The 25123-nt window shown below is 41.9% G+C and overlaps 1 protein-coding gene across 1 annotated transcript in view; it reads right to left on the minus strand.

Annotated features, from left to right (window-relative positions):
• Positions 1 to 25123, minus strand: part of FBLN2 (fibulin 2) — a 104344-nt gene that overhangs the window by 12907 nt on the left and 66314 nt on the right. Inside the window, 7 exon segments of the mRNA XM_083602905.1 lie at positions 2186 to 2329; positions 2655 to 2792; positions 5023 to 5157; positions 12945 to 13085; positions 14556 to 14657; positions 15135 to 15245; positions 18531 to 18737. Of these exon segments, the coding sequence (XP_083459031.1) occupies positions 2186 to 2329; positions 2655 to 2792; positions 5023 to 5157; positions 12945 to 13085; positions 14556 to 14657; positions 15135 to 15245; positions 18531 to 18737 (978 nt within the window).

Genomic DNA, 25123 nt, shown 5'->3' on the forward strand with positions numbered 1-25123 from the left:
CTCACACTGTGAGGCCTTCTGTACCCAGAGGTCTGCCAGACTGCTTTCCTTCTTTAAGATTGTTTTCTGGTTTCCACACCCCCTTAACTTGGATGCTACACAGACATCTTTTTGGACCATTTATGCAGTGATAACTAATATCACATGCTTCTGGACAACTTATCATCTTTCCCCTTTCCTTTTTCCTCAGCTAAAATAGGTCTTTGTGTAATCACTGTTGCGCTAGGCATAAGTTTAGGCTTAGCCTCCCAGGCTGTATGTAACTTCCTGATCTGAAAAAGCCCCACCTCATGATGTCTTTCCCTGGGTTTAAATTGAAATGCAGAAAGCCAGGGTAGCAGGTTCAAAACACATGAGATAGATGCAGACACCAGAGGAGGTTTTGAGCCCCCCCCCCCACAATTGTTAAGACTGAATACAGGCCCTGCAACGTACTTTGGGAGATGGCGCCTCTGCTGTTAGGCACACAGTAGGAACTACCTAAGATGTCAGCATGGAGTTTTCAGGAGGTGTTGCATCCAGAAAGGCTGGACATCACAGACCATTGAAGAGATTATTTGGAGAACGAATGAAAGGATGCACAGAAACACCCCTTGGCAACATCAAAAGTAGGCAAGTACAACAAGAACCAGCAGGCCAGCTGAAAATATTCTGATGTAGAATGGTTTTTAAAAATCCAGGACAAATTTTAGGCACAATAGCCACAATACCTATATGTCTATTGAGTAAACTTCACTAAAAGGCTTCATCTAATTTTGCATGGAAGCATGATTATAAACTGTTCCAAATAATAAATGATATAAATAAAATATCTCTAGTGTAGAAATCCATAGGGAAACTTGGGTACAGTTAGAAATATTTCCTGTTTTATCCATTATCTAATCAGTCGTGTTTTAAATAAATATATGAATCAATATTGGAAAGGATGGATATTTTTCATTAAAGCACTGTCCCTTTGGTTCTGTCTTTGTATCGCAGCAAGCATGAAAAGTTAATTTTAATATAGATTTAAATCTGCAAATTAGCAACTTTAGTTGCCATTAATTCATTGGTCCAGCCCTTTGATTAGCTTCTGTGAAATTGTGTGTTCCAGTGCATTCGGCTTTAATTATGTCCAGAACATTATTCAGTCAGAAGTGCACCATATTTCACGATAGCCACAGTATTTTTCAATTAAATATAGGATAAAGGTGCTGCTAACCAATCTACTGAATTAGAGAGAACGAACATCACTGAGAAGATGAATTTTCTAAACAAAAGAAAGCGACCACACAGACTCAGTTTTGCCGCGGAGGCTTGTCCAGATGATCTATTTATATTACCATATGTTAATCCAATCTGAAAGCAAATTATCCAGAAAGATGCCTCTTATGAAAAAAGGAGAGAAAAGTCAAACCACAAAATCTCCTGGTTCTGTTGTTTATGCTCCTCCCTTTTAAAAAAAAGAACACACAGTAGAACATTCAGACTCTAAGCAGAGGTGCATCACTTACCTGTCTCTAGAGAGAGGCGCAGTGCTTTTATTGAGTCTGCCAGAAGCCTGACCTCTGTACTTGCCAAATTTCTAAAAGAATTGCAGTTGGGCAGAGGCAGGAAAGAGCAGACACCTCTGAGCAATGGTCTGGATTGACAGGATTGAGTGGCGTGCTTGGCAGTGGAGGTGGAAATGTCTCCAAGAGCAATGTGCAGGGATGGCTTGCACATGAGGCAGAATGAGACAACCGCTGCAGGCAGTGAGTATGGCAAAACTGATACACCCCCAAGGGCCTTTGCTTCATTATTGTTCAGACCTCTTGCTGCTGCTGCTGCTGCTGCTGCACCAACAACCACCATCCAGCATGGCTACAGTCTCCACTGCTACTTCCACTTGCCTTGTTCTGAAGAAAGGAGAAGGAGGTTCTTCCTCAGAACAAGGCCTTGTGGGGAAAGTAGCCAGGAGAGGGCCTGCATCACCTCCGCGGTTTGGAGGGGAAAAAACGGTTTAAACTTTAAAAAGTGTTTAAACAAGTCATCACCAGCTTTAAACATTGTTTGCAACAAATGTTTCTATGTGTTATGGGAATCTGTGATGTGCATATGTATAGAAAACTGTCAAAAAAGCAGCAACCCTATGTGAATGTAATTATTGGCATTTAAGGATGGGGGATATCCAGCAAAATTAGCCAGGTTACTTAGTCTGTCTTACCGACACATCTGGCTCCATCTTCACTCGAATGATACCCTCTGCTACATATTAAGAGGTTCCTCTGACAAGTATAAGACCCAACAGTATTGATGCAGTTGAATCCAGCCTTACATGGCTCCGTAAGTGATGTACATTCATTAATATCTGTGGACGAGAATATACATTAAGCTTTCAGCTAGTAAATTAATCAGGGAGCCATCTTCCGGCTGTCATTTCTTTCCTATTCATTTGGTTTTGATTTATTATTCAAGAAATTCTAGGTTGCTGGAACTCTATGAAGCCAACGTTTATATATTTAACGCTATGTAAATCTAATCCTTTTTCAATAAAAAAAAATTTTTAATAGTGAGATAGGTTTTAGGGGGAGAACAGTAAAATTTGAAAGACCATTAAACTTGAACAATTATGGGTAATATAAGAGTATGTGGAGCTCATTCATCTACAACTATATTGTTCGAGTTGAACTCACCAACACAATTACCCTCTGGATCTTGTAAAAATCCATCCATGCACCGCTGCTTTGATTCACAATAGAACGATCCTTTTGTATTTTGACATACAAAGTTTATCTTGCAGCTGTGAGTTCCTCGTTCACATTCATCAATGTCTTAAAGGAAATTAAAAAGTAAAAGTGGATTAATCTAGTGATAGCTTTCCTAATTTTGTTGTCTTGGCTTCTCTGATGTCTTCCATTTGTTCGTTAATGTAGATTAGCTGAAAAGAAGTTTTCAGAGGGTGACTCTACAATGCGAAGCTGCAATAATGTACAGCATCACAATTTAATCTAAGATCATTTATGGCATTCCTTTATTAACTAATCCAACTTAACCGGAGAATGTATTACTCTGTGTATTACGGATATGTAACGGCAGAGCAAAATTCACACAGCCTATATGGTGGCTAACCTTTTCTTATTAAATATTCTAAAACACAACATGCATCTTCATTTCATGTCAGATAAGCCATCTGAAGAATATTTACGGAAAGAAAACCAACTCAGGCTGCCAACAATTCCAATCTGTAGCAAAATTCATGGATGAAGAAATCCAAAGACAGATGTCTCCTGCTGTTAAGTATCAGACTCATATGTTACACTCTTTCAAATGTTGCCCACATGGCCTAGTCATTCTGCCAAGAAAACAGGATGAAGCATCTTAAAAATAATAAAGATGCATCTACACCACATGCAAATGCATGGAAATGGCAGCAAGTAATCAGGCATTACTTATTATAGGGGCACTTGAATTATAGGCCTAGAGGCCGGTCATCCATCTGAGGGCCACTTAGGCACCTGCTTTGTAATTTTTAATACATTAGCTTTCAAATGAACTAGCATATTAAATTTGGCATAAGATGCTACATAGACTATGTGTGGAGAGATGTTTCTCAGCAGGTCACACTGCAAGCCATTTCCCATGATGCAGCAGGTCCAGCCGCCTACCAAATTAAAGAAAATTTCACAGCCAAGTTCGTAATTAAAATTAATTTATTCATCACATCAATTTCCTGCTCAAGGTAGCATGTACAGGGGGTAGTCTTCCATGCTAGTCCTACTCAGAGTTGATCCATTGAAGTTAATGGACATGATTAACTTAAGATTCATTAATTTCAATGGGTCTACTCTGAGTAGGGCTTAGTTGAATGCAACTCAGTGTTCCTAGATTGTCTCCCATTCAATTTTATGGCAACAATTTTATGTATCAGTTTGCTAAAATCAGGGGCTTCACCCCACCCCTAACATTCTTAAATTCATAAGCATCTGTAAATGGTAATGATGACAAATATTTGAAACCAGCTAACATAAACTGGAGCGTCTGTAAGCAATTCCAAGTTAGAGAGTTTCCTTGACACTTGTTATCACGCTCCCCTTCATGTATCCAATAAAGACATGGAGAGAAGAGAGATAGTAGCTGCCGGACCCACAATGAACCTGTGTTCAACTGATGGTCCTGCTCCAGCTCTGAGTAGAATGTAAGTAAATCAGGGAAGTAAATTACTGCCTGGTGCTTGGATTTCTTCCATATGAACACCTTTTCTAAGCATTGGCAGGGCAATCAGAGCTGGTGTAGCAAGCGGGACTGGATTAGACCCAGTGACACCAAGTGACAGCAATGAGCCTAATGTGGTATTAACACAGGCAACTGGGAAACACTGGCCTGTGAGTGCTCCAATTGGAGAACAGCCTTTACCAAAGGTGTCATGGGTTTTGAAGATGCCGGAACTCAGGATGGAAGGGTGAAATGCGCTAAGAGGAAGGCACGCTTGGCAAACCATCACCACGATCAACTCCCGCCCGGAAACCTATGTCCCCACTGTGGAAGGACATGTGGATTCAGAATTGGCCTCCACAGTCACTTACAGACTCACTGTTAAAACCGTGTTTATGGAAGACAATCATAGTTCGCCATGAGTGATTACCAAACCAGCAGCAGCAGTGGATCCCATGCTAGCTCAGTGCATCCCTGCCCATAGAACACCCTGCACTTTCAGCAGGTAGAAGAGAGCTTGTAACCTGATGGAATGGTGCTAGCACCACTTTATAGGCATTGTTCTGGGCTGGGTGGCAGGAGATCTCCACCACATCCAATCCTTCCCCAGTGTAGCATATTTAAGATTTGAGTTGCACTCTGATTCATGTACTAGGTACATCTGCTTCTACTAGGAGGCTTTCTCCTTTTCTAAAGTATTAACTGCAACCCAAGATTCTTTTGGAATACCCATCTCATTGCATTTAGGTTGTTGTTATTAGTGTGTTGTGCTTATATTTATTTTGAAACTTAAAAATATACTACCCCCAGCACACAAATCACCACTCATACTAAAATAAGTAAACTCACCAACACATTCACCATCCTTCAGCTCATAACCTGATTCACAGTTGAGTTGCTGAAGACATGTAAAGGATCCAATTGTGTTAACACAGTGCTCCCCTCTCTTGCAGGTATGAGCGTCTGTTATACATTCATTAATATCTATGAGAGGAAACAGATGTCAGTATAGCACACACCAAAGAACTTACCTCTTTTAAGTTCACTACAGGAAACCAAACATCTTAAAAGATTTAGTAGAAGTTATTTTGTCCAAAAGGAAAGGTTTACATGGTGCTATTTCCAGAGTTTCCTGCCAAGGTAGAGGAGCTTAAAACACTTTCATTTTATAGGTAGAGTTATGAGACATATTCCTTCTTTTGATTTTGCACTGAATGATGCATTCATCAAGGTCACAGTGGAAAGAATTGATTAGACACAGAAGTTAGGAAGGCTTTGATGGAAGGCTTTACATCTCATGCACAGGATGACCCCAGTTAAGACAGCACATATAATTTAGATTTCATGTTCATTAAAACATTTTCAGAGAGATTAAACCACTTAGGTGCAACAGGGCACAAAGGACAAACATGAGTAGAACAGCAATGCAACCAGGAGTAAGAACCACAAAGAAGGACAGGTATCTTTGCCAGCATTTAAGTAAGACTAGTTCATGCTACACAATAGGAGTTTGCTCTAGGGCTGTAAAGAGGACCTATGGTTGACAGTTGGGCTGTGGAGGTCCTAGGATTTAAACCAGAAGCTGATTCTTGCCATTTCCAATTCAACTGTGACAGTAATACAGATATAGTCCGTAACGGATGTTGTGGTGGAGCTGTGTTCATCTGACCTCCCTCTGGCTGAGTTACTACTGCAAACTAGGACAGAGAGGGGGAGGAGTGAGGAAGCAGCAAGGCTGGGGTACAGCAGATGTTCTGGCAAGAGCACTAGATTGGTTCCACTGGTGCATTTGCACCATGCTGACCACACCGCTAGTTCACTTCTTCTATTCTCCATCCTGGTATGCAGTAGCATCTCAGCCAGAGGGAAGGCACGGTATGCTACTGGGTATAGTAATGGTGACAGGAACATACATAGCAAGAGGCTGTAGCAGAGTGAAATCCCTTCACTTGTTTTGTGAGAAGGTCCAGGAATACCCAATATAGCCATATCCTCAATCAGTTCCATATCCTCAATCAGTTGTATATCGACTTATTCACCAGATCTTACGGAAGGCAGTGTTCGCTAGGAGTGTTCACAGGTCGAAAGATTTCCTGTGTGGGTGTCCATGCTGTCTCCATTTTGATCTGTGATTCAGCTTCTGAGCTGAATTAAAATGAAGTTCCGTGTCCCCCATTTGCTATAATAGAGAATCTTAAAAATATGCATAGCTTTCTCCCTTTTTGGCCAAAGTGGATGAAATTTACAGGTACATGAGCCTCCCTCCTCCACAAATGAATTAAGCCTGCCCAGTGCAGGCTGAGTATATCTGGAGATTTTCATGCAGGACACGTTTAAAAAAAATTCTTTAAACAAAGGAAAATCTGTAACTTTTTTTGTTTTCTATCCAAATTGGTGCAGTTTGCAGGCATGGCCATCCCTTCTGAGGCTGTCAAATTCAGAATGATAGTTGCAGTGGTTCTCCCAGCAGCGAAGAACATTTTGGTGTGGATACAACAGAATTTGGGACAGGTGGGGTAGTATTGGTGGTGGGGAAAGAACATGGAAAGACTGAGATGGGGGAAATGTCACCACCCAGCAGGGACCCTGTTACTCCAAGGTTTGGTGGTGGTGGGTGGTCTTCTGCCTCTCATGGATTTTGGGAAATATAGCATCTTTTCCTTGGAAGAGGGATAATTCTGTATTTATTTCCACAGGAGAAGCGAGTGGTGAAAAAAATATTCCTAAATGTTTGGGGTGGGGAAATGTAACTCTAGCAGCATGGACCATTACCCCAGCTTGGTTTTGTTTCTCAGAAACAATATGGCCATGCATTCTTCAGACAGCTGAAGCCACAGATCCACCCAAAAGCTTAGGTGGTCCCTGATTTACCTTGAAATGTCTTGAAATGTCTGGCAACCCAGCCAGATGGGTGGGGTATAAATAATAAAATTGTTGTTGTTGTTGTTGTTGTTGTTGTTGTTGTTGTTGTTGTTGTTAATGGCACAATCCAACTCAGAAATGTGAGACCTTTCCCTGAATCACCCCAATTCACCTAATCGTTTGAGGTACACCCCACTAGAATTCAGTCCTCTTGGGAAAAGAGCAACTACACTAGCAATGTGTTCAGATAAAATAAATCCTGAAATAAATAAATCCTCAACCAGACAGTCCATCCGTAATATACAGGCTTTATGTGATAGAAATACAACCAACAAGCCACTTACGTCTCATAAGCAAGAATGGTGCATCTCAAAAATAAATCAGGGGATTTTTAAAAAAATGTCAAAGGCAGAAAGGGTGTAGAAATCCTACTGGGAGCCACAGAATAAGCCAGGCTGACAGCCATTATAAAAGCAGCCAAATACTGAGTCAGACCAATGGTCCATCCAGCTTAGAATTGCCTTCACTGACTGGCAGTGGCTCTCTATGGCATCAGGCAGGAGTCTCTTCTAGCCTTACCTGGAGATGCCAGGGATTGACCCTAGGGCCTTCTGCATACAAGACAGATGTTCTACAGTACATTGTATTACAGTAAAGTAATATAATGGAAGAATACCTGACTCGGCAGTACTGCATGTGAAAATGATCTGAGGATTGCAGTTAATCACAAGCTGAGGGAAGAATCAAAAGTACCATTGAACTAACAAAAGACCTTGCATGGGCTTCTGCTACCAGGACTAAGTTAGCTGAATCCTATCCAATGAAGTTGGTTGGTGGTATGGGAAATAAGTCATATGAGAGAAGTCTGAAGGTCCTGGGTATGTTTAGCCTGGTGAAGAGAAGGCTGAGGGAGAATACCTGAAGGGCCTTCATATAGAAGAGGACAAAGACTCCAGACACTGTTCCAGCACTTTCACAACGTCTCCTGATGAAGATGGAAAGGAGATCAAACTGAGTGTCATCTGCACAGAGGTGACACCACACTCCAACTCTCCAGATGACTCCTCAAGGAATAGGTGGGTGGGTTTCAGCTGTACATTAGGAGAAACTTCTCAGTTATGAGAGCTGTTTTTCAACAAAACAAATTGTCTCTCACTGTCAGGGACAGGAAGGGGGCCAAAGGGTGGGAAGAAGAACAGGAGGATGATCCAGGCGAAGGGGCCAGTGATTTGTGGGTTTCTATGCCACCCGTGAGGCAGGGTTCGGGTGGTCAGAGATGGGAGAAGAGGAGGCAGGAGAAGATGTGCAGGAATGCATAGGGGTGGAAGACACAGCCTCAAAGAGAACTGGGCGGTTAGAATTTCCTCTGTCCTCTCCTCTGCTGTCTCCAATGATGAGGAGGGTTTAAAGTGACAGGAGCAGCTGGTGCTGCTGCACAGGAGAAGCCACCAGTTGCTTGTACACACTACATCAGAAGGTGGGGTTTAAATGTGCTGATGGAGGCATGATGCACATTTGCTCCAGGTCTGAAGAAGGAGATGCCTAGCTAGCTATTTAACAGGAGCTGTGCATGTGATTCTTGCACCTTAGGAGCTGCTGTAATAGAGCACTGTGCTTATTAAGAACTAAATTTCCAATCCAATGTCCTCATTGGGGCAAGGTGCTCGGGACACTCACTAAAGTTTCCAAGCTGAGATTGGGAAGTCATCTGTTGGGAGAGGAGCAGGGTATGCTCTTGCTCTCTCCATTTCCTGTATCAAGCAAAGGGGCTGAGAGATGGTATACAAGGCCTCTTCCAACTCTCGATGGTCTCAAAAAGCTGTCAGAGATTAAAGATGGAAGGAAACAGAATGTAATTGGAATCCCTAAGTGACCTTGAACATTTAATTAAAACTAGAATGATATGGAAACATGAAAACAGAGAAGACTCCAATTATTTTCACCATCTCCAAGATGTATAAATAGCTCCCTCCCTGGAATTTGTACCAGTGAAATAAATTTCACAGGTTTGACTTGCATGCTGATTGATTTCAGTTGAATGTGAAGACTTAGTTGAGAGAAGAAAATGCAATCTATATTCTTTGGGAAATACTGACCTGTCTGGAAACAAACTGAATCACACTGCGAAACAAATATTTTCAACATTGTCTTATTTGTAATGTGAAATCATGAAATTTGATGAATGCCAACAAAAATTAAATAACTCACTGAGTCTAAGGAAACATTCACAGAAAAGTTTACTTGTGGCCCAATTCTACTGAAGTTTACTCAATGAGACTTACTTCCAAGTTAGCATATCTCAGAATACAAAGGCTGTAATCCTCAAGATACTTACTTGGGAGTGAGCCCAAAGAAACTCAATGGGGAGTGCTTCTGAATATATCTTCTGCATAGCATATCTTCAACACTCCTAAAATACGTGGTCTAAAAATCTCCTTGAAGTATCCTCCCAGTTATCACGGAAATGTTCAGCTGATCCTGCCTTTTGTTTGTTTTTTTACAACAAGCAACAACGTTAACAAGTCCTCTCATGTTCAGTTCAGAGTCAGCTTTCTAAATATGTACAGCATATGGTTGCATTAATATACTGAAACCTGAGTGGGGATTTTAATGGAATCTTTCGTGCTTTTTAGATGAATTACTTTTCTAATATCTGCTACATTTCATTATTGCCTTCCGTGAATATTTGGGTAGCTTTAGAAAAAGTTGCTGCAATGACATGAGTCAAAGACTTTCTGAGAGCTTGCAAGACTCCCACTGTAAACTGCTTGCTTTTATTCTAATGGCCATCCTTCAAGGGTGGACTCCTAGCCAGTCTATCCATCACAAATTGACTGTCTGCAGTCATTTCTTGGCAAGTATCCATGTACGCAAACTTGCAGAAGCAGCTTGGCACATGGAGGTGAAGCCACTATGCTAGTTTCCTGGCAGGCAGGCCACTGTTGCTTACCCAGAGAGAAAGGGAAAGGGGTGAGACCACAGGAAGGTCAGTGCTGTTCAAACTCGTAAGCAGGAGCAATGGAATGGCAACACTAGCACCATGCCAACCTCCCCACCACCTTGCCTCTCTCCCTCCTGGCAAGTAATAGTGACCCACCTGCCAGGAAGCTAGCACGGTTGCTCTGCCCCACTCAATGAGTCACTTCTGCACACTTGTGATGGGATGCCTCAGCCTCTGCTGTTCCTGCCAGCTTCTCAGTCATTTGAGGCTCTACAGAGCACAGAGCTGACTACCACCAGTAAACAAAGGGTAGTTTGGGGAGGTCCTGATATTCCTCAGGTGTTCATGACTGTGCTCAGCATTCCCATCCAGGAACACAGGGAATCTGCCATCCCACAAAAAAACTCCCATGACACTAAAACTCAAGGTTGGTTAATGAAACCAATGAGCAGTTAAGGAGTATAACAGGGAAGTGTAGACCTGTATAGAAAAACAGGCTCAGTCACAACTAAGTCTGTAAGTTGAAACATTGCTGAGCTGAATGCTAAACACAGAGGTTTGCTAACCTTTGAAGTAAAGATCCCTTCCTGCGATCCCCTTTGGCAGAAGTCACCAATACTGTAAGTTATTCCTGCCTGAAAACACTACTAGGATGAGAGGTTTGTGAGCCACACTTGTAGCTGGGATCTTGCTTACACTTCCTCTTGGCTAAAGTGGCAGAGACCAAAAGGATCTACAGCATCCTTTTTGCTGCCACCTGTTGGTTGAAAGAATTTGTAAGAACATAAACTGGTGGACAGTTTATGTTGCAACCTATTACATTTTTGCATCTTGCTGTAACACAAAAGGAACACCACCTTACTGGCTGCATCTTCAAATTAACCATAAGTACAGCCAAATGATTTTCATTAACACATCTAGACCTTGGGAGGAATTTGGGTTTTGTTTGCTACCGGTCTCTTGTTGCTGTTCCTCGTTAGCGTAAATAGATGCTGTTGTGGCCATATACCCGGGGGGGGGGGTGTTTGAAGGGTGCTACCTAAAGATTGCTGCCTAGACATCCAAACTGGGTCACCAGGTTTTCCTTGGGATAAACATGCAGAGCTAAAGTTCCCAATGTTTGTAGAAGAACTGACTATTAAACTACTCTGAGAATTGTCGCTCTGTTAGGGAAATAGGGGTCTCCTAACAACTCTCAGCACCTTTAACAAACTACAGTTCCCAGGATACTTTGGGTAAAGCCCAGGACTGTTTAAAGTGGTCTTCTACTGTCGTATATGTATAGTGCAGCTGGGATGTATGGCTTTCCAGGATTGTGCAGGACCTCGGAGGCAGGCTCACAGCTGCTTTGCTCTTCCCATCCTCTATATTCCAACTGCACACTGAGCTAAATCAAAGTTTGGCTTAGTGTGTTGTCCAAACTTATGCTCACTCCTCACCACAAGTTGCGACCAAGGAGTGGGAATAAAAAATGCTAGAGAGGAGCTTACTGTGTTGTGTGAACTAGGGCAGTGAATCCTTTTTTTGTGGTAAACATGAAACTTTTAAGAGAGAGAAAAATGCAGTTCTTATTCATGGAACAACACAGAAGAGGTATCTCTATGCTGCATTAATAGACAGTGACTTTTACAGCATGTCTGACTATCAGGAATTCTGGAAACCCACTTAGGAATGCAGCTGGAATTTCAATCTTTCATTATTTAACTACAGGAAATTCAAGAGACAATATTCTTCTTAAATGATCCATTTTGGAACCAGAGAAGATGGCTCCCTTACTGGTAAGTTTACACATACTGATGTTATTAACAACTTCAGACATTAGAAATGTATAATTTGCAGGCATGAAGTTCAAAATCGTTTACATTTCCCCCCAAAATAGTTCAAGACGGAGCACGAAAGCAGTTGAGCTGGCCAAGGATTCTTTATGGTTCTTTCAAGGGACAGCAACTCAATAAATTAGAAACCATCATATATCTGTGGTTTTCCCTGCCTCCTTAAAAAGTCAAGAAAATGTTAATAATGCCAAATGAGTACTCCATGTACCCAAAGTTAAATGCAAAGACAGGAAACACGTGCATATGGAATGTGTGTCAGAAACAACATTTATCTAGAACCATTTGTGCTGCAGTATAGCTCAGACAAAACTTAACTAGGAGGGGCCTGTCTCGTTGTGAAAGAACAGCCACCTTTTGGTATGTGTTAAAATTGTATGCATTACATCTCACACTAATAAGGAATATTGGCATCAGTTACAACCAGTGCTATTTTTCTATATAAAAAAGAGGTGCTAGAACTCACCATGAACGCCTATTATAGTGGTATTATAATGGTAATGGCGCCCACCTTAGAGGTGCCAGAACTGAGTTCCGGCGAGTTCCGGCTGTAAAAAAAGCTCTGGTTTCAACTGTGTTCAAATGTAGGCTTGGAGTGGAACCAGCTGAGGGTAACAGGAATTTTCAGGATGCTATCAAAGTGGCATAAAGGACAGCAACACAGCCCACTGGCTCACTGGCCCACCATGGACCATGCAGCTCCATGGCTTCCTATTAGGGATGGGTAAAATATAACCATTTCAGTTCCTCCCAGTTCCTTCTTCTCTCCCCACAGTCTTTCTGGTTGCACCGTCTTTCACTGTGGTCATGAGACAAATACATGAAACTGATATAACAAGACAAAAGCCACAGATGTTATGATGTTCAAACAAAGGTATGTGATTGAAATGGTTGCCTCTCCTCTACCAGAATGGGGCCGTCACAGCTATGGATGTTTAGGACTATATAGAGATTTTGCTTGGGCAAAAGCCACGCAACAGAAAATGGACAATGTTAAACACAACCCAGATAACAGGGCATGCCTTTTCATGGACTTAAATACAGAGAGGGAAGGGAGGATTATAGCACCCAAGATATGAAGCTGAGCACATTGCGTAGCATGAAGAATTATGGTGCCACCTATCATATCCTCTTACCAACACATTTTCTATGCATGTTGAGTACAAAGCCCTCTGCACAGATAACACTGTGGTTGACACAGTAGAATGATCCCCATGTGTTCACACATAATTGTCTTCTGGAGCAACTGTGAATACCTGTAAGGCACTCATCCAGGTCTTTATCAACACATTGCAGTCAAAAGGGAGGGGAAAAACAAAATTGTATTAGAATTACTCCGGGGAATGAAATAACATTTGTTCCACACTGAAACTATCTAATTAACAATGTGCCTGAGTTATGGTGCTATAATTTCCTTGTGCTAAATTTTCAAATTGTTGAACTCGTTCAAGAATTGAAGGTCTCTGGATCTTCAGCTGGGCCCTTTTGCACGGTTGACTTCAATCTCTATGGATTGCTTCTGCAAACCTCTCCTTCAGCTTCCTTGGATTTAGTGGTGCTTTCTCTTACCTCTTACATGCCAAAGAGGCAGATGGTGAAACACTGAAGTCATCAGGGTGAGGAAGGTCCTTCCCAACAGAAACATATTTGCTTCTGCTATTAGTTCTATCAGACTAGTCACACAATACACATGTGAGGTCGCTTTGCACAATACTATCTTTGACATATTGAACTGAATGGCAAAGTCATTTGCCCAAGAGTAGCACATATGACAGTCTTTAAGTGACTTTCATTGGCCCTCAGCCAGAGTGGTTTCCTATTCAGTTTGCTATGAGAAACAGAACGTTTTCTCCATACTATCAAATCGCTCGCTCTCTTTTAGTTTGCGGTGGCATGAAGGAAATGCCCCAATTCCTGTGGTATGCTCTTGCTTAAGCAAGACCTTCTTGCGTAAAAGAAGCAACCACAGGAGGCTTTCAATGCAGTTTTCACACTGTGGGTCATACACCAGCACTTAGGTCATGGGCAAAAAATGAGAGCTTTGGTCTGATCATGAGGAAGGCAATGAAGGAGGTGTTTGACTCTTAATTGGCACTTAAATTAATTAATTTTCCACCCAGCGATATGTATCTCTAAGACAGAAAATTAACTTAGGTGCATGACAACATCAGTGGGAGTGCGGGCTTCATAGGGCACTGAAAATAATGAATGGCAGTTTTATACATCAGATTTTAAAACAGGGCTGCAAAACCTGTGGCCTCACAGCCACATATGGGGTTCACCCTAATTTCACAGAGGGGAGAACAGGTGGGGAAAAGATGGCACAGAAAGAGAAAACTGGGGAGGGGGGAATACACACACACATGTTGTACTAACGTTTGGCCTTCAGCCCAGTCATGAGAAGCGTCAGCCCTGTTGACACGTGGCTCTCAACAGAAACCCCACAAGGGAATGTGACCCTAGACACATTCTCCCTGTTTTTGAGACAGCAAATGCTGTTCAAGATCATCCACAACCCTTCACCCAACAGGGTGACAGCTATTTAGCATGATGTATAAAACAGGCCATCCATGTTTGCGACTTGCCTCCAACAACATCAATGAACTGAGTAACTGGGCTGCCCAACACCTCTTGTGTCATGGCCTGCACCAGTTAGCTAACCACTCTTGCAAACAAGCTGCTAGGAAGCTTCCCTGATACATTTCCATGTATGAAACGGAGTAGATAGAATTTCAGCATTCACGTACCTTCACACGAAACCCCGTCTGACATCAGAGCATATCCAGGTGAGCAAGAGCACACAACTGCCCCTTCCAAAGTATTACATATGTGCTTGCAGGGACCATTATCTAGGAAACACAGTGTTTGAAAAATGCATGAAATTCCTGTGCAAAGCAAAATTTCTTCCAAGTCCCAAGAATTCCTTCCTCTAATTATAACCCCTGTCATTGCACCAGGATGTAAAATGTGGAAACAAACAATCTATTCTCGTAACCTTAATCACTATGTACAAGCCTTCTTTTATAGGCAAACACACCTGTGTCATTCATTCTCATCTGTGCATTTGAAATTACCATGTACAGCTGTGTTGCCTCAACAGCCCTAAATAGATAGCATGAAATAACCTTGAATTCAGAAGCTAACCTCGAATTACCTCAGCACGTTACCTTCTGAGATTCTGCCCGTCTCTCGCTCTCTTCAGGCTAATACTGGAGGCAAGCAATGTGTGGACGTGTGTTGAAATCAAAACAGACGAAGAAGCTTTTGAATGTATTGCAGACTTGTAAAAAACATCTCATGTCTCCACCTTGCCTATTTAGACATACCTTTACACTTCTCTTCCTCTTCGTTGATGGTTGCGGGCTGGATAGTCAAGGCTTCTGGAGCAATAGTGGCTTTGTCCTGTAAGGCAGTATTTGGTCCATCTTCTTCAAAATCTATACATTTATATTATATAAAAATGGAGGAAATCAACTTTAATTTGCTTCATATATCTCAGTAGCCACAGGGACATGAACAGTAACTAAACTATTATTTGTGGCTTCTAAGGAAACACAGAATGCTTCCAGACAGAGAGCTGATATCATAAACAGATTGTTTAGGTCCAATTTTGCTTTGTTTGGTCCCACACACTCCTGCTTTTTCAGTAATCATATTCATGGTTGTTCCATTGCTTGCAATCCACACCAGTGGGTGAAGCTTCAGCCATTCCTCGCCTGCTCATTGAAAATTGGCTAAAGACAACTACAGTCATATTTGAGAAGGGAGGGATAAACATTTCTTTGTAAGGATACAAAGATAAAATGTAAGGATACACTTGTGACCGTGTAATGATATTTTGAAGATATTTGTCATTATGGATGCTGACAAATTTGTTTTCTGATCAAATGATGGGTACGGTCCATTCGAAGGGGAGCACTGGAAAGTCCCATTGAGTTATTTGGGGTTATCCAGGAAGTGTTTAAACCTCTTCCATTTACAACCATTAATCAAGGTTCTTAACTTTGGGTGGATGCTACCCATGTTTTAGTATCTCAAAAGTGTATTTTTCTTCTATTTGAAAGCATACACATTTATTAGACACAGATGAATATGAATAGCTAGTCATCACTAAGAGAAGGAATTACAGTGTAAGTCCACAAGTCCAACACGGCTACCTTTCTGTAAGTCCACAAGAGTAATTGATATGATTTTGTATAAATCAAGTTGTCCTATTTGATATTTAGAGGGCAGCTTACAAGTATGAAAACTGTATTTGATACATTGGATCTCTTGCTGCAATTTAGTTTTGTTTGCAAAACAGTAAGAACAGCATCTGCTTAAAAGATAACAAGAGGTGGTTGTGGGGCAGGGGTTGGATGAGTTTCATATTTTGGTTTAGTTACTTCTATTTGACATAGAAATGTAAACTGTTTCACTTTAAGTGTGTGTCTGGCTTCATACAGAATACGACTCTGCTCCCTGCTATAGATTTAAAGCTGTGACTTACTTCCATCCATGGATATGATCTATATGTCTGATTGTGAAAATGTGGGGCTGTCGTTACTATAAGAGGATTTTCAATCAAGTTTGCCAAGTAGTTAAGAAGTCCCAAAGCTCTAGTGAGGATGAAGCACAATGAAAAGGCAGGATTACATGACTCAGTTCTAGCCAAAGAGAATGCCCACATCCCACAAGGAGGGAGAGAGGTTCGTATAGTCATGGTTTCCTAATTAGGACTGTCTATACAAATTAAACAAATTGAAAGTTAATTGTACATCTCTGCCCAACCCCATTCTTATTTTTGGTGATGGGTGAGGAAATTACACACCGCAAACATTTGAATGAAAAAATTGTTTCCCAACAGTGGACAGAGTAAGCAAAAAATCCAAACCACAATGCTGCAACACATGTTTTTATGAATGCAGCATCACTGCTGGAGCAACTGCACCTAAATCCTGCTGGTTATCCTCCTGAAAAGCTAATGAAACATGAAATTTTTCTAAGAAAAATCACAACTTTTTTATAGTGATTCTGTTGGAGTTTTCCAAAGGGAAAATAAGAAAGAGAAAGGGAGGGTGGAGAGGAAAACATAAGGGTTTTTTGGCAGGAAGAAAATAAATGACTGGAATAACTTTTGAAAAAGAAAATGTAAGGCTGGAAGCAGTACAAGCGAAAAGATTTTCGAATCAACCTGAGTTGTAATCAAGGACTGGTGTGGCACCAAGTATTTTGGAACCCTGGATGAGGAAATCTTATTGGCCTCCCATTCCCACAGAAGCCCCTGGAGTCATGCTTGCTGAGGAATTAAACCCTCTGGAGCCTGGAGCACCTCCATGCATACTACTGCAGGTAAACAAGCCACCACCATTGCCAAATTCACACCCCCAATGAAGAAGCCTCCGATAAGGCCAAATATACCTCCCAATGCATATTTGATGTCTCATGAGACCTTAGTCATTTGCCAACGATCCCTCCTCTCGAGTGATTCTCATGTGCCACCATACCCAGGGAAACCATACTCTCTTCAGCCAGCCCAAGAGCTGTTTGCTGTGCTGGATGAGTACCTTTTCTGTTGGGGTTGAAAGACACTGGATGTGCAGGGCATCCCCCCACACCTTTCATGTGATGACTGGCACATGTGAAAGAGCCATCACATATCAGCCTGCACAGATAAAGGTTTCATAGTACCTCACACACAAGATTCTTCAATGGACGCATTTCATACATTTGGTTGAAGATCATCAAGTGATTACAGTAGGCCTCCTTCCACCTGCCTTATCCCACCCCCTGGCCCTGGACTCCTCATAAGGAAGCTGTGCCTGGAGGAAGAACTGTGAGGGGAGAGACTTCATCAGACAAGGCTTTCTTCCACCTGCCTTGCTCCAACCTCTAGTCTCTGCTTCTCAATTTCTATTGTATTATTTTATGTACTGTGGCTAGCCATTGTTTTATTGATTATAGTTTAGAAATTATTTATCGTAACTGTTAAGGGTGAATTTCTGTTTAACTTTTATATGCTGATATTATTATTTTATACTATTCTAATGAATGTTACTTTTTTGATGTAGGTTGCTTATTTTAAAGTTATGTTTTATTATCACATTTTTGTATTGCATTAGATTGTTATAAGATGTACATTTTTTGTTTCTTCAGCTTGCAAACCACCTTGAGTATTGAGAGATAGAAAGACGGTATATAAATTAAAAATGATGATGATGATGATTACAGTAACAGCTGATGCATATGTACATGTGTGCTGGCAAATTAAAAGGTAAAGGTAAAGGACCCCTGGCAATTAAATCTAGTCGCAGACAACTCTGGGGTTGCGGCACTCATCTCACTTTACAGGCCGAGGAAGCCAGTGTTTGTCCACAGACAGATTTTCCGAGTCATGTGGCCAGCATGACTAAGCCGCTTCTGACACAATGGAACATCGAAACCAGAGCAGCACACAGAAACACCATTTACCTTCCTGCCGGAGTGGTACCTATTTATCTACTTGCACTTTTTTGGCATGCTTTCGAACTGCTAGGTTGGCAGGAGCTGGGACCGAGCAACAGGTATCACCCCATCGTGGGGATTCAAACTGCCGACCTTCTGACCGGCAAGCCCAAGAGGCTCAGTGGTTTAGACCACAGCACCACCCGCATCCCAGCTGACAAATTATGAGAGCTAAATATAAGAGCAAACCTATTGTAGTCGGACCCACTACACATTTTCCCAGTGTTTCTTCTTCTCACCTGGATTGCAGCTGAGTCCATCATCCTGCAGAGTAAATCTTGGGAAACATGAGCACTTGTAGGATCCCACTGTGTTGATGCAAAGGTGTTGGCAGAGCTCTCCAGGATAGGCAAGACACTCATCCAGGTCATCTCCAGGTAAACTGTTTGACAATTCAGCTTCATTACTGATTGACAAGGCTTCATGGTGATCCTCAAACTCTGAAACTGTCAACATGCGCAAGCCATTAGTAAAGACAAGGAGATTTATATATGCAGATTACATGACTTTGAGCACTGCTATATATTAGTGAAAAACCCATTAGTCTGACAGGCTGTAACTGGGAGAGCAGGAATAGCCTTACTCCCATTTCTTGACTTATCTCTGAATGACGATGGTAGCAGTAATTCAACTGACAGGTAGACTTTGGGGGACGCATACCTCTTCACCAGGTTTCCTGTCACTAAGTGCCATGGTGGCAGAAAGGGGAGCATTTCTCCTGACAAGAGCCCTGTAGACACATCATAATAGGCTTCCTACACTTTGATCACACAGAGCCTTCTAGTTAGCCCTGCAGATGTCAGGGAATGGTCTGAAGACAAGGACTGGGGAATGCATTCTATGGCAGAACTGCTTCTTTCAGATGGAGAGCTGAAGGGGGAAGAGTCGTCCCCTCCTTGTCCACAGCATGTTCAGAAGCAGAGAGAGAGAGAGAGAAGCTTAGGGAGGAGGTACCCAGTTTTGAGATAATGACAAGAGAACCAGAAGGGAGGGGGCAGCTAGTTGAGACGCTGCTTGAGAGTGTGGGGGACCCCCCCCTCACCACGGACTCATAGGGAGGAAGGAACTTCCCACTGGTGCCCAATGTGCTGCGGAAGTCAGAAGGAAGGTTTAGAGTAGCCAACTGCCCTCCTTGCGGAGAGCTGTGTATTTGTGCTTGCAACATGATGCTGTAATAAAAAGCCTATAAATCTATCAACCACTCATTAATTCTTATCTGTGAAGTTACTGAAGGGACGGGAGGACTCTCCACACCTGACCGTAGAGGACAGAAGGGTGCAGGCCTCTGGGAAGCCATATTTAAATGTGTAACACTGCAGAAGAATGCAAAGAGATGAAACGACACTAAGAAGAGTGGGGTATGGATGGAAATAAAAGTAATACATTTCCTGAGCTTCAGAGATTTTGTGAATGCATAGTACCATCTTCAAGATGACAAGAGCATACAGAAGCAGCAGATGGTGGCTTACAAAGGCTGAAGGAGGACATGTGCCCTGAACGAGGCAAATCCAGAGGATTTCCCTCATTCACAGTGCATGCATTCAAAGTCCACAGAATGAAGATGAGGAACATATTAAAACCCAGGAGAGGGGATCTGTTTTTAATGGTGAACATCTTGTTTCAAGTTCTATCTAGAGCCTTGCCTCTGGGCAAGCTCTAAGCATACATCCACATTAGCATATTGGACAACTTAGCCCTCCTCCGTTCTGCTTTCCCTGCCACGAGGAGGAGGGGAGGAGGCTGGGCAGAGAGGAAGCCTAAAGGTTAAATGCAATTGATCACAAACCTGGGAGGAGGGAGAGCTCTGAGAGAGGGAGAATTGAACTTTAAAATGGCCATTGATTAAAAAGAATTGCTTTAGCTCTTAGTGCACAGCTCATTTGGTCAGCAAATGTGGAGGGCAAACAGAGGAAATAAAGGGAAACCTATTTGCCGGAGGTCATGCAGAATAGGCAGTGGCTGGTGTAAACTTCAGTTGTCTAGAGACAGATTCCGTTGTACTGTGCCATTTATCAAGAAATGGACTTTATAATGCATAACAGATGATGATGCAAAATGCAACCATTTCCAGAGGGTTAGCCATGTTGGTCACTTGCAGCAAAAACAACAAAGAACCTTGTGGCACCTTAAAAACTAACCAATCAATTTTGGCATGAGCTTGGATGAAATACGGTCCCCTTCGTCAGATGCCTGTGATTAACATATGTTTATTCCACAGAGATCGTCAGCTTCTAGTACTACTAGTAGCACTGGGGAAGGAGGGGGAGAGGGGGTGCTTTTTCCTTATGCTTCTGTATTGTTAGTGACTATGATCTAAGAGAATAATCCTGGAGCATGATGGATGTAGCCAGAGCTGATTAAATTCTGACCTGGTTCTTTGACCATTAAATAGGAAACGCCAAGTGAAAACGGATGACCAAAAAAGAATCACGATCATTCTACTGGTGTCCAAAAGTCATTCTTTTAGATTCATGACTAAAGTTTATATATCTATATCTATACAGTGCTTTTTCTGTGGGGTACACTGTGGTACGCATACCCCTAAACATTTTGTGAATCTTTGTACTTTTATCCATTTACTGTATTTATTTACCCCGATTTGAACTATATAATGGTGATTTTCTAGAGTCAAAATGAGAGTACCCCTAAACATTTTTTTTTAGAAAAAAGCACTGTCTCTCTGTGTGTGTGTGTGTGTGAGAGAGAGAGAGAGAGAGAGAGAGAGAGAGAGAGAGAGAGAGAAGTTTAAGGGAGAGATAAGCAGAGTACAAGATAAAATAAAACTAACTTGACACCCAGCTCGCCTACCACCTTTGAGCAAGGTACAAAGTTCAACTGTTATGCTTGGCATATAAATAAATCTTCAAGATGCTCCAATAAAAACTCGTAAAAACCACCATCCCTATATTTGAGCTGGCCGATGAGTGGATGGGGGAGGCCCAACAAAAGGGGAGAGGACCTGGGGCAACATGAGGCTGGTCACCTGTGCAGGTAACCTTCAAAAATGGGTGCTTTGGGGAAGTGATTACTTTGCCCAGAAAGAGGACAGGGTACAGTTTGGAAAGTTCTCCTCTTGGGATGCTGCTATCAAAACACAAGTCACTCCATTCACATTTTAATCAGAAGCACAGGGTGGGTGAATATCTCCTTTGCACCACTTCTCCTGAAGTGCACAGCGTCTTATCTCATTGTTCCTCTCCCCCTCTTCTTTCCCTTCTCTCCTTTGTCTAAATTTAGATTAGTTCCCCAGGCAGGGAATTGCCTTTCTTGCATCATTCAGGGGAAGTGCCATGTACGCTGATGTTCCTTTGTACACAAGAAATAAAACAACAACAACAACAACAGAGCTGGACTCACACCTGCCATTCTATAAATCAGTGGATTCATAACAGAGAACAAAACTACTTCATAATATGATCATGGGACACCCAGAAAGTATAAAACAATGCAGCACCACAGGAACATGAACCATTCCCAAAATGTAATGTTGGGTGTCCTTTAATCTGCCTACAACACTTGCCGTCCTCTCCTGCCACAGCCTTTGAGAACCACTGCCATAAATGGAAGGGCTCCTCCCATTCATGGAAGTGAGCTGGATCCAGCAGAGGTTCCTGCTCCACAAACTGGATGTTCTCATAGGTGGAACTTGCCAACTCGGCTTCCTCCCTAAAACCCCCAGCAATGCCTCCCTTGCTATTCCAGATGGCCCTTCAACTCCTGGAGAAGGCTTTCAGGGACAGGGGGTTAAGGAGGAGGAGGGATTGGAGAAAACTGCATCCCCACTTCCACCAGTAGAAGCATCCATTTCATGGAGTGCCATTGCACACAACTGAGGAGCCAAGCTATAATCTTCAACTTTACACTGCAATCCAAACCTCCCCAATGCTGGCTGAACTGGCCTCCCACCAGCCGTTACCATTGGAGCAAGGCAAGTGCTATTCTATTGGCACTGCACTCCCCCTTTGGCCCACCACATGTGCAGATGGGGTGGTGGTGGGGAGTTCCACTGGCAGGTTCCATGCAGATGGGAGCCAACACAAAGCCCTGAAACAGGGCGGAGCTGAACCAGTTCACATCAGTCTCACTGCCTTTTCATGTCAGCATCAGGCCTGATTATCCTTGCACCCCACCTTCCACCACTTGGGTACCAGGGCTACAGATGCCATGATGTTCTCATTTCTTACCAAGTTTCCACTGGTGGTGGCACTGAGATTAGGACTGCCCCATTAGCTGTTGAACACTAGTGAGAAGACTTCGACGTTCCCTATCATTTTACTGCATTTCCCAAAAATATTTTAATGCATTTCTACGTGACTGGTGAGCCTTTCCTTTGCCACTCATCCAGCAAAGAAGCACAGTCGCTCTTTCAAGCGTGAGACAGCTTCATGGTTTTGTTTTCAGTGCAATGTTTGAAAATCCATTAATATTTCTAAGTTTTTGAAAATGGCTTTTAAAGGAAACAGACGGAAACAAGAAGCTAAGGACATGTTAATAAAGGGGGGGGAAGGGGGGGACCCAGTAACAACAGACATTGTACAAGTTGCTAATAATAAATAAATAAATATCAGCCTCTGAATGGTAATGATATATTAGGCAGAAATTGTTCGCATTTCCCCAAAGCAGCTACAATCCAGGAGGGAGGAATGTGTTTGCTTCTGATAAGCTCAGCATTGCCAGTGTAAGTGACTAATCAGTGTTTTGTTACCTTTTTCCTATTCATTTCTTTTTTGTGGCTTACCAGTGGTTTGAAGTTGAGCAGAGAAATAGCAAGAATAAAGAGGCAGGTATCAATTTACATTTTGACCTGGAGAGTTAAGGCAGGTCTCAGCTGATTTGAGATTTCTTTTATTCCTGTGGACTCTGCCTGAGTACAATGGACAAAAATGTTGTATTATAATAAAAGATGGGTCAGGCTGTGCAGCTGCACAAGAAGCATCTCTTTCAGAAAAAGCACATAGCTCCATAACACATGTAAGTGTGTGAACATTAGCAAATAAAAAATATTGTCATCTGCTCAGGAAATGCTATCGGCTTACCAAATATCAGCTATGCATTCACCTGCACCATCATTCATATAAATATAACCCACCCCAAAAAAGATTTTAAAAATGCTTCCTTCTCTTCTCTTCCTACTCACAGTCTTTGTCTATAATTTTTTGAGAATTTCTGGAGAACAGGTGAGGTCCCTGTAGACTAGAGGTGGGCAAATGTTGTCCCCATCTTCAACAAGGAGAAAAAAAGAATACCCAAGTAACTAACAGCTGGTGAACTTGACTCTGATACTAGGAAAGGTTCCAGAACAGATAATTAAAGTCAGTCTGTGAGCACTTGGAAAATGATGGTGTGATTACTAAGAACCAGCACGGGTTTTTCCACAAACAAGTCATGCCAGATGAATCTCATTTCTTATTTTGATAAAGTTGAAAAGTTGGTAGATCAGGGGAATACTGTGGACATAGTATATCTTGATTTCAGTGAGGTTGCTGACAAAGTTCCTTGTTCAGACCACACCTGGAATACTGTGTCCAGTTCTGGGCACCACAGTTTAAGAATATTATAGATAAGCTGGAACATGTGCAGAGGAACATGCCACATGGAGGATGGAACAAGCATGTTTTGTCCGGCGGACCTCAACCAATGGATTCAAGTTACAAGAAATGAGTTTCTGACTAAACACCAGGAAGAACTTTCTGATGGTAAGAGCTGATTGACAATAGAACAGATTCCCGCAAAAGATGGTAGACTCTCCTTCCTTGGAGGTTTTTACGCCATTACTTATATTATATCTTTTACCACCACATATCCAATTCAAATCTATTAACTGGTTATCCTTTATATTCTATTTAGGTTATTCTCATTGTGCACTTTTATGTCAGTCCTGCTAATGATTTAAGGTGTTTACAAAAATTCTTCATATAATCTAAAAAATTTCCCTGTTCTACATTAAAACATCTCTCTTCTTGGTCTCTTAATCTTCTGGTAAGTTTCACCTTTTCTGCACACACCATCAGTTTTTGTTGCCAATCTTCCTTGGTTGGAACTGTTTCTTCTTTCCATCTCTGTGAGTGGTCGTATTCTTGATAATCTCCCACTGCCAGCTTCTGGGATCATTTTTAAGATATCTGTTGATGCCCCTATGTACTGTTTCATATGGTTGTGGAAAATATTCCACAGACTTAAGCATTAGGAAGTTATTTGCTGCTATGATAGTTTTGAGTTCAGCATTGAAAAAGACCTGCATCTGCTTTGGTCAAAGAATGTGTGATTAAAATTCTGGGGGTTGCTGAAATGGAGAGCCGCAATTCACGGAAGAATTGGATTGATGCCATCAGGCAACTTCATTCCAATGGACTCCATTCATTTGTTATTGGCACCCACAAAGGAATTATAAGATGTTATAAAAGAATCTATTTTTGTAACTTTGACAGTATTTTTTCCAGAAAATTAAAAGAAGCAAGTAGCTTGTTTATCTATTTTTTGTATGTGTATACAATATAGCAGAAGACCCAATAATCGATGTCTCAAAGGCTATGTACAACCCTCTAAAATCTTGATCACCTTATCACCTTATGGTGAAGCTATAAACCCTCAGTGGTGACCATAGAGGCACAACATCTCACTGAGAGTCAAGCAAAGCAACTGGCAAGAAATATTATTTTAAATACAAATATTCCTTCCACCCTCTAAAAGGTCCTATGAAAAACTTCACAGTTAAATGCAAATCAGATGCTTTTACTCCTGGCCAGTTAACTTAATCTCCATGGCCACTGAGATGAGGAATTGAGATTGACTGACTGGCGGTTAAAGGGCAAAAAGTCATTAGTTGCGGAAA

The sequence above is a fragment of the Podarcis filfolensis genome (assembly GCF_964270895.1).
Source record: "Podarcis filfolensis genome assembly, chromosome: 2".
Taxonomy (NCBI): Eukaryota; Metazoa; Chordata; class Lepidosauria; order Squamata; family Lacertidae; genus Podarcis; species Podarcis filfolensis.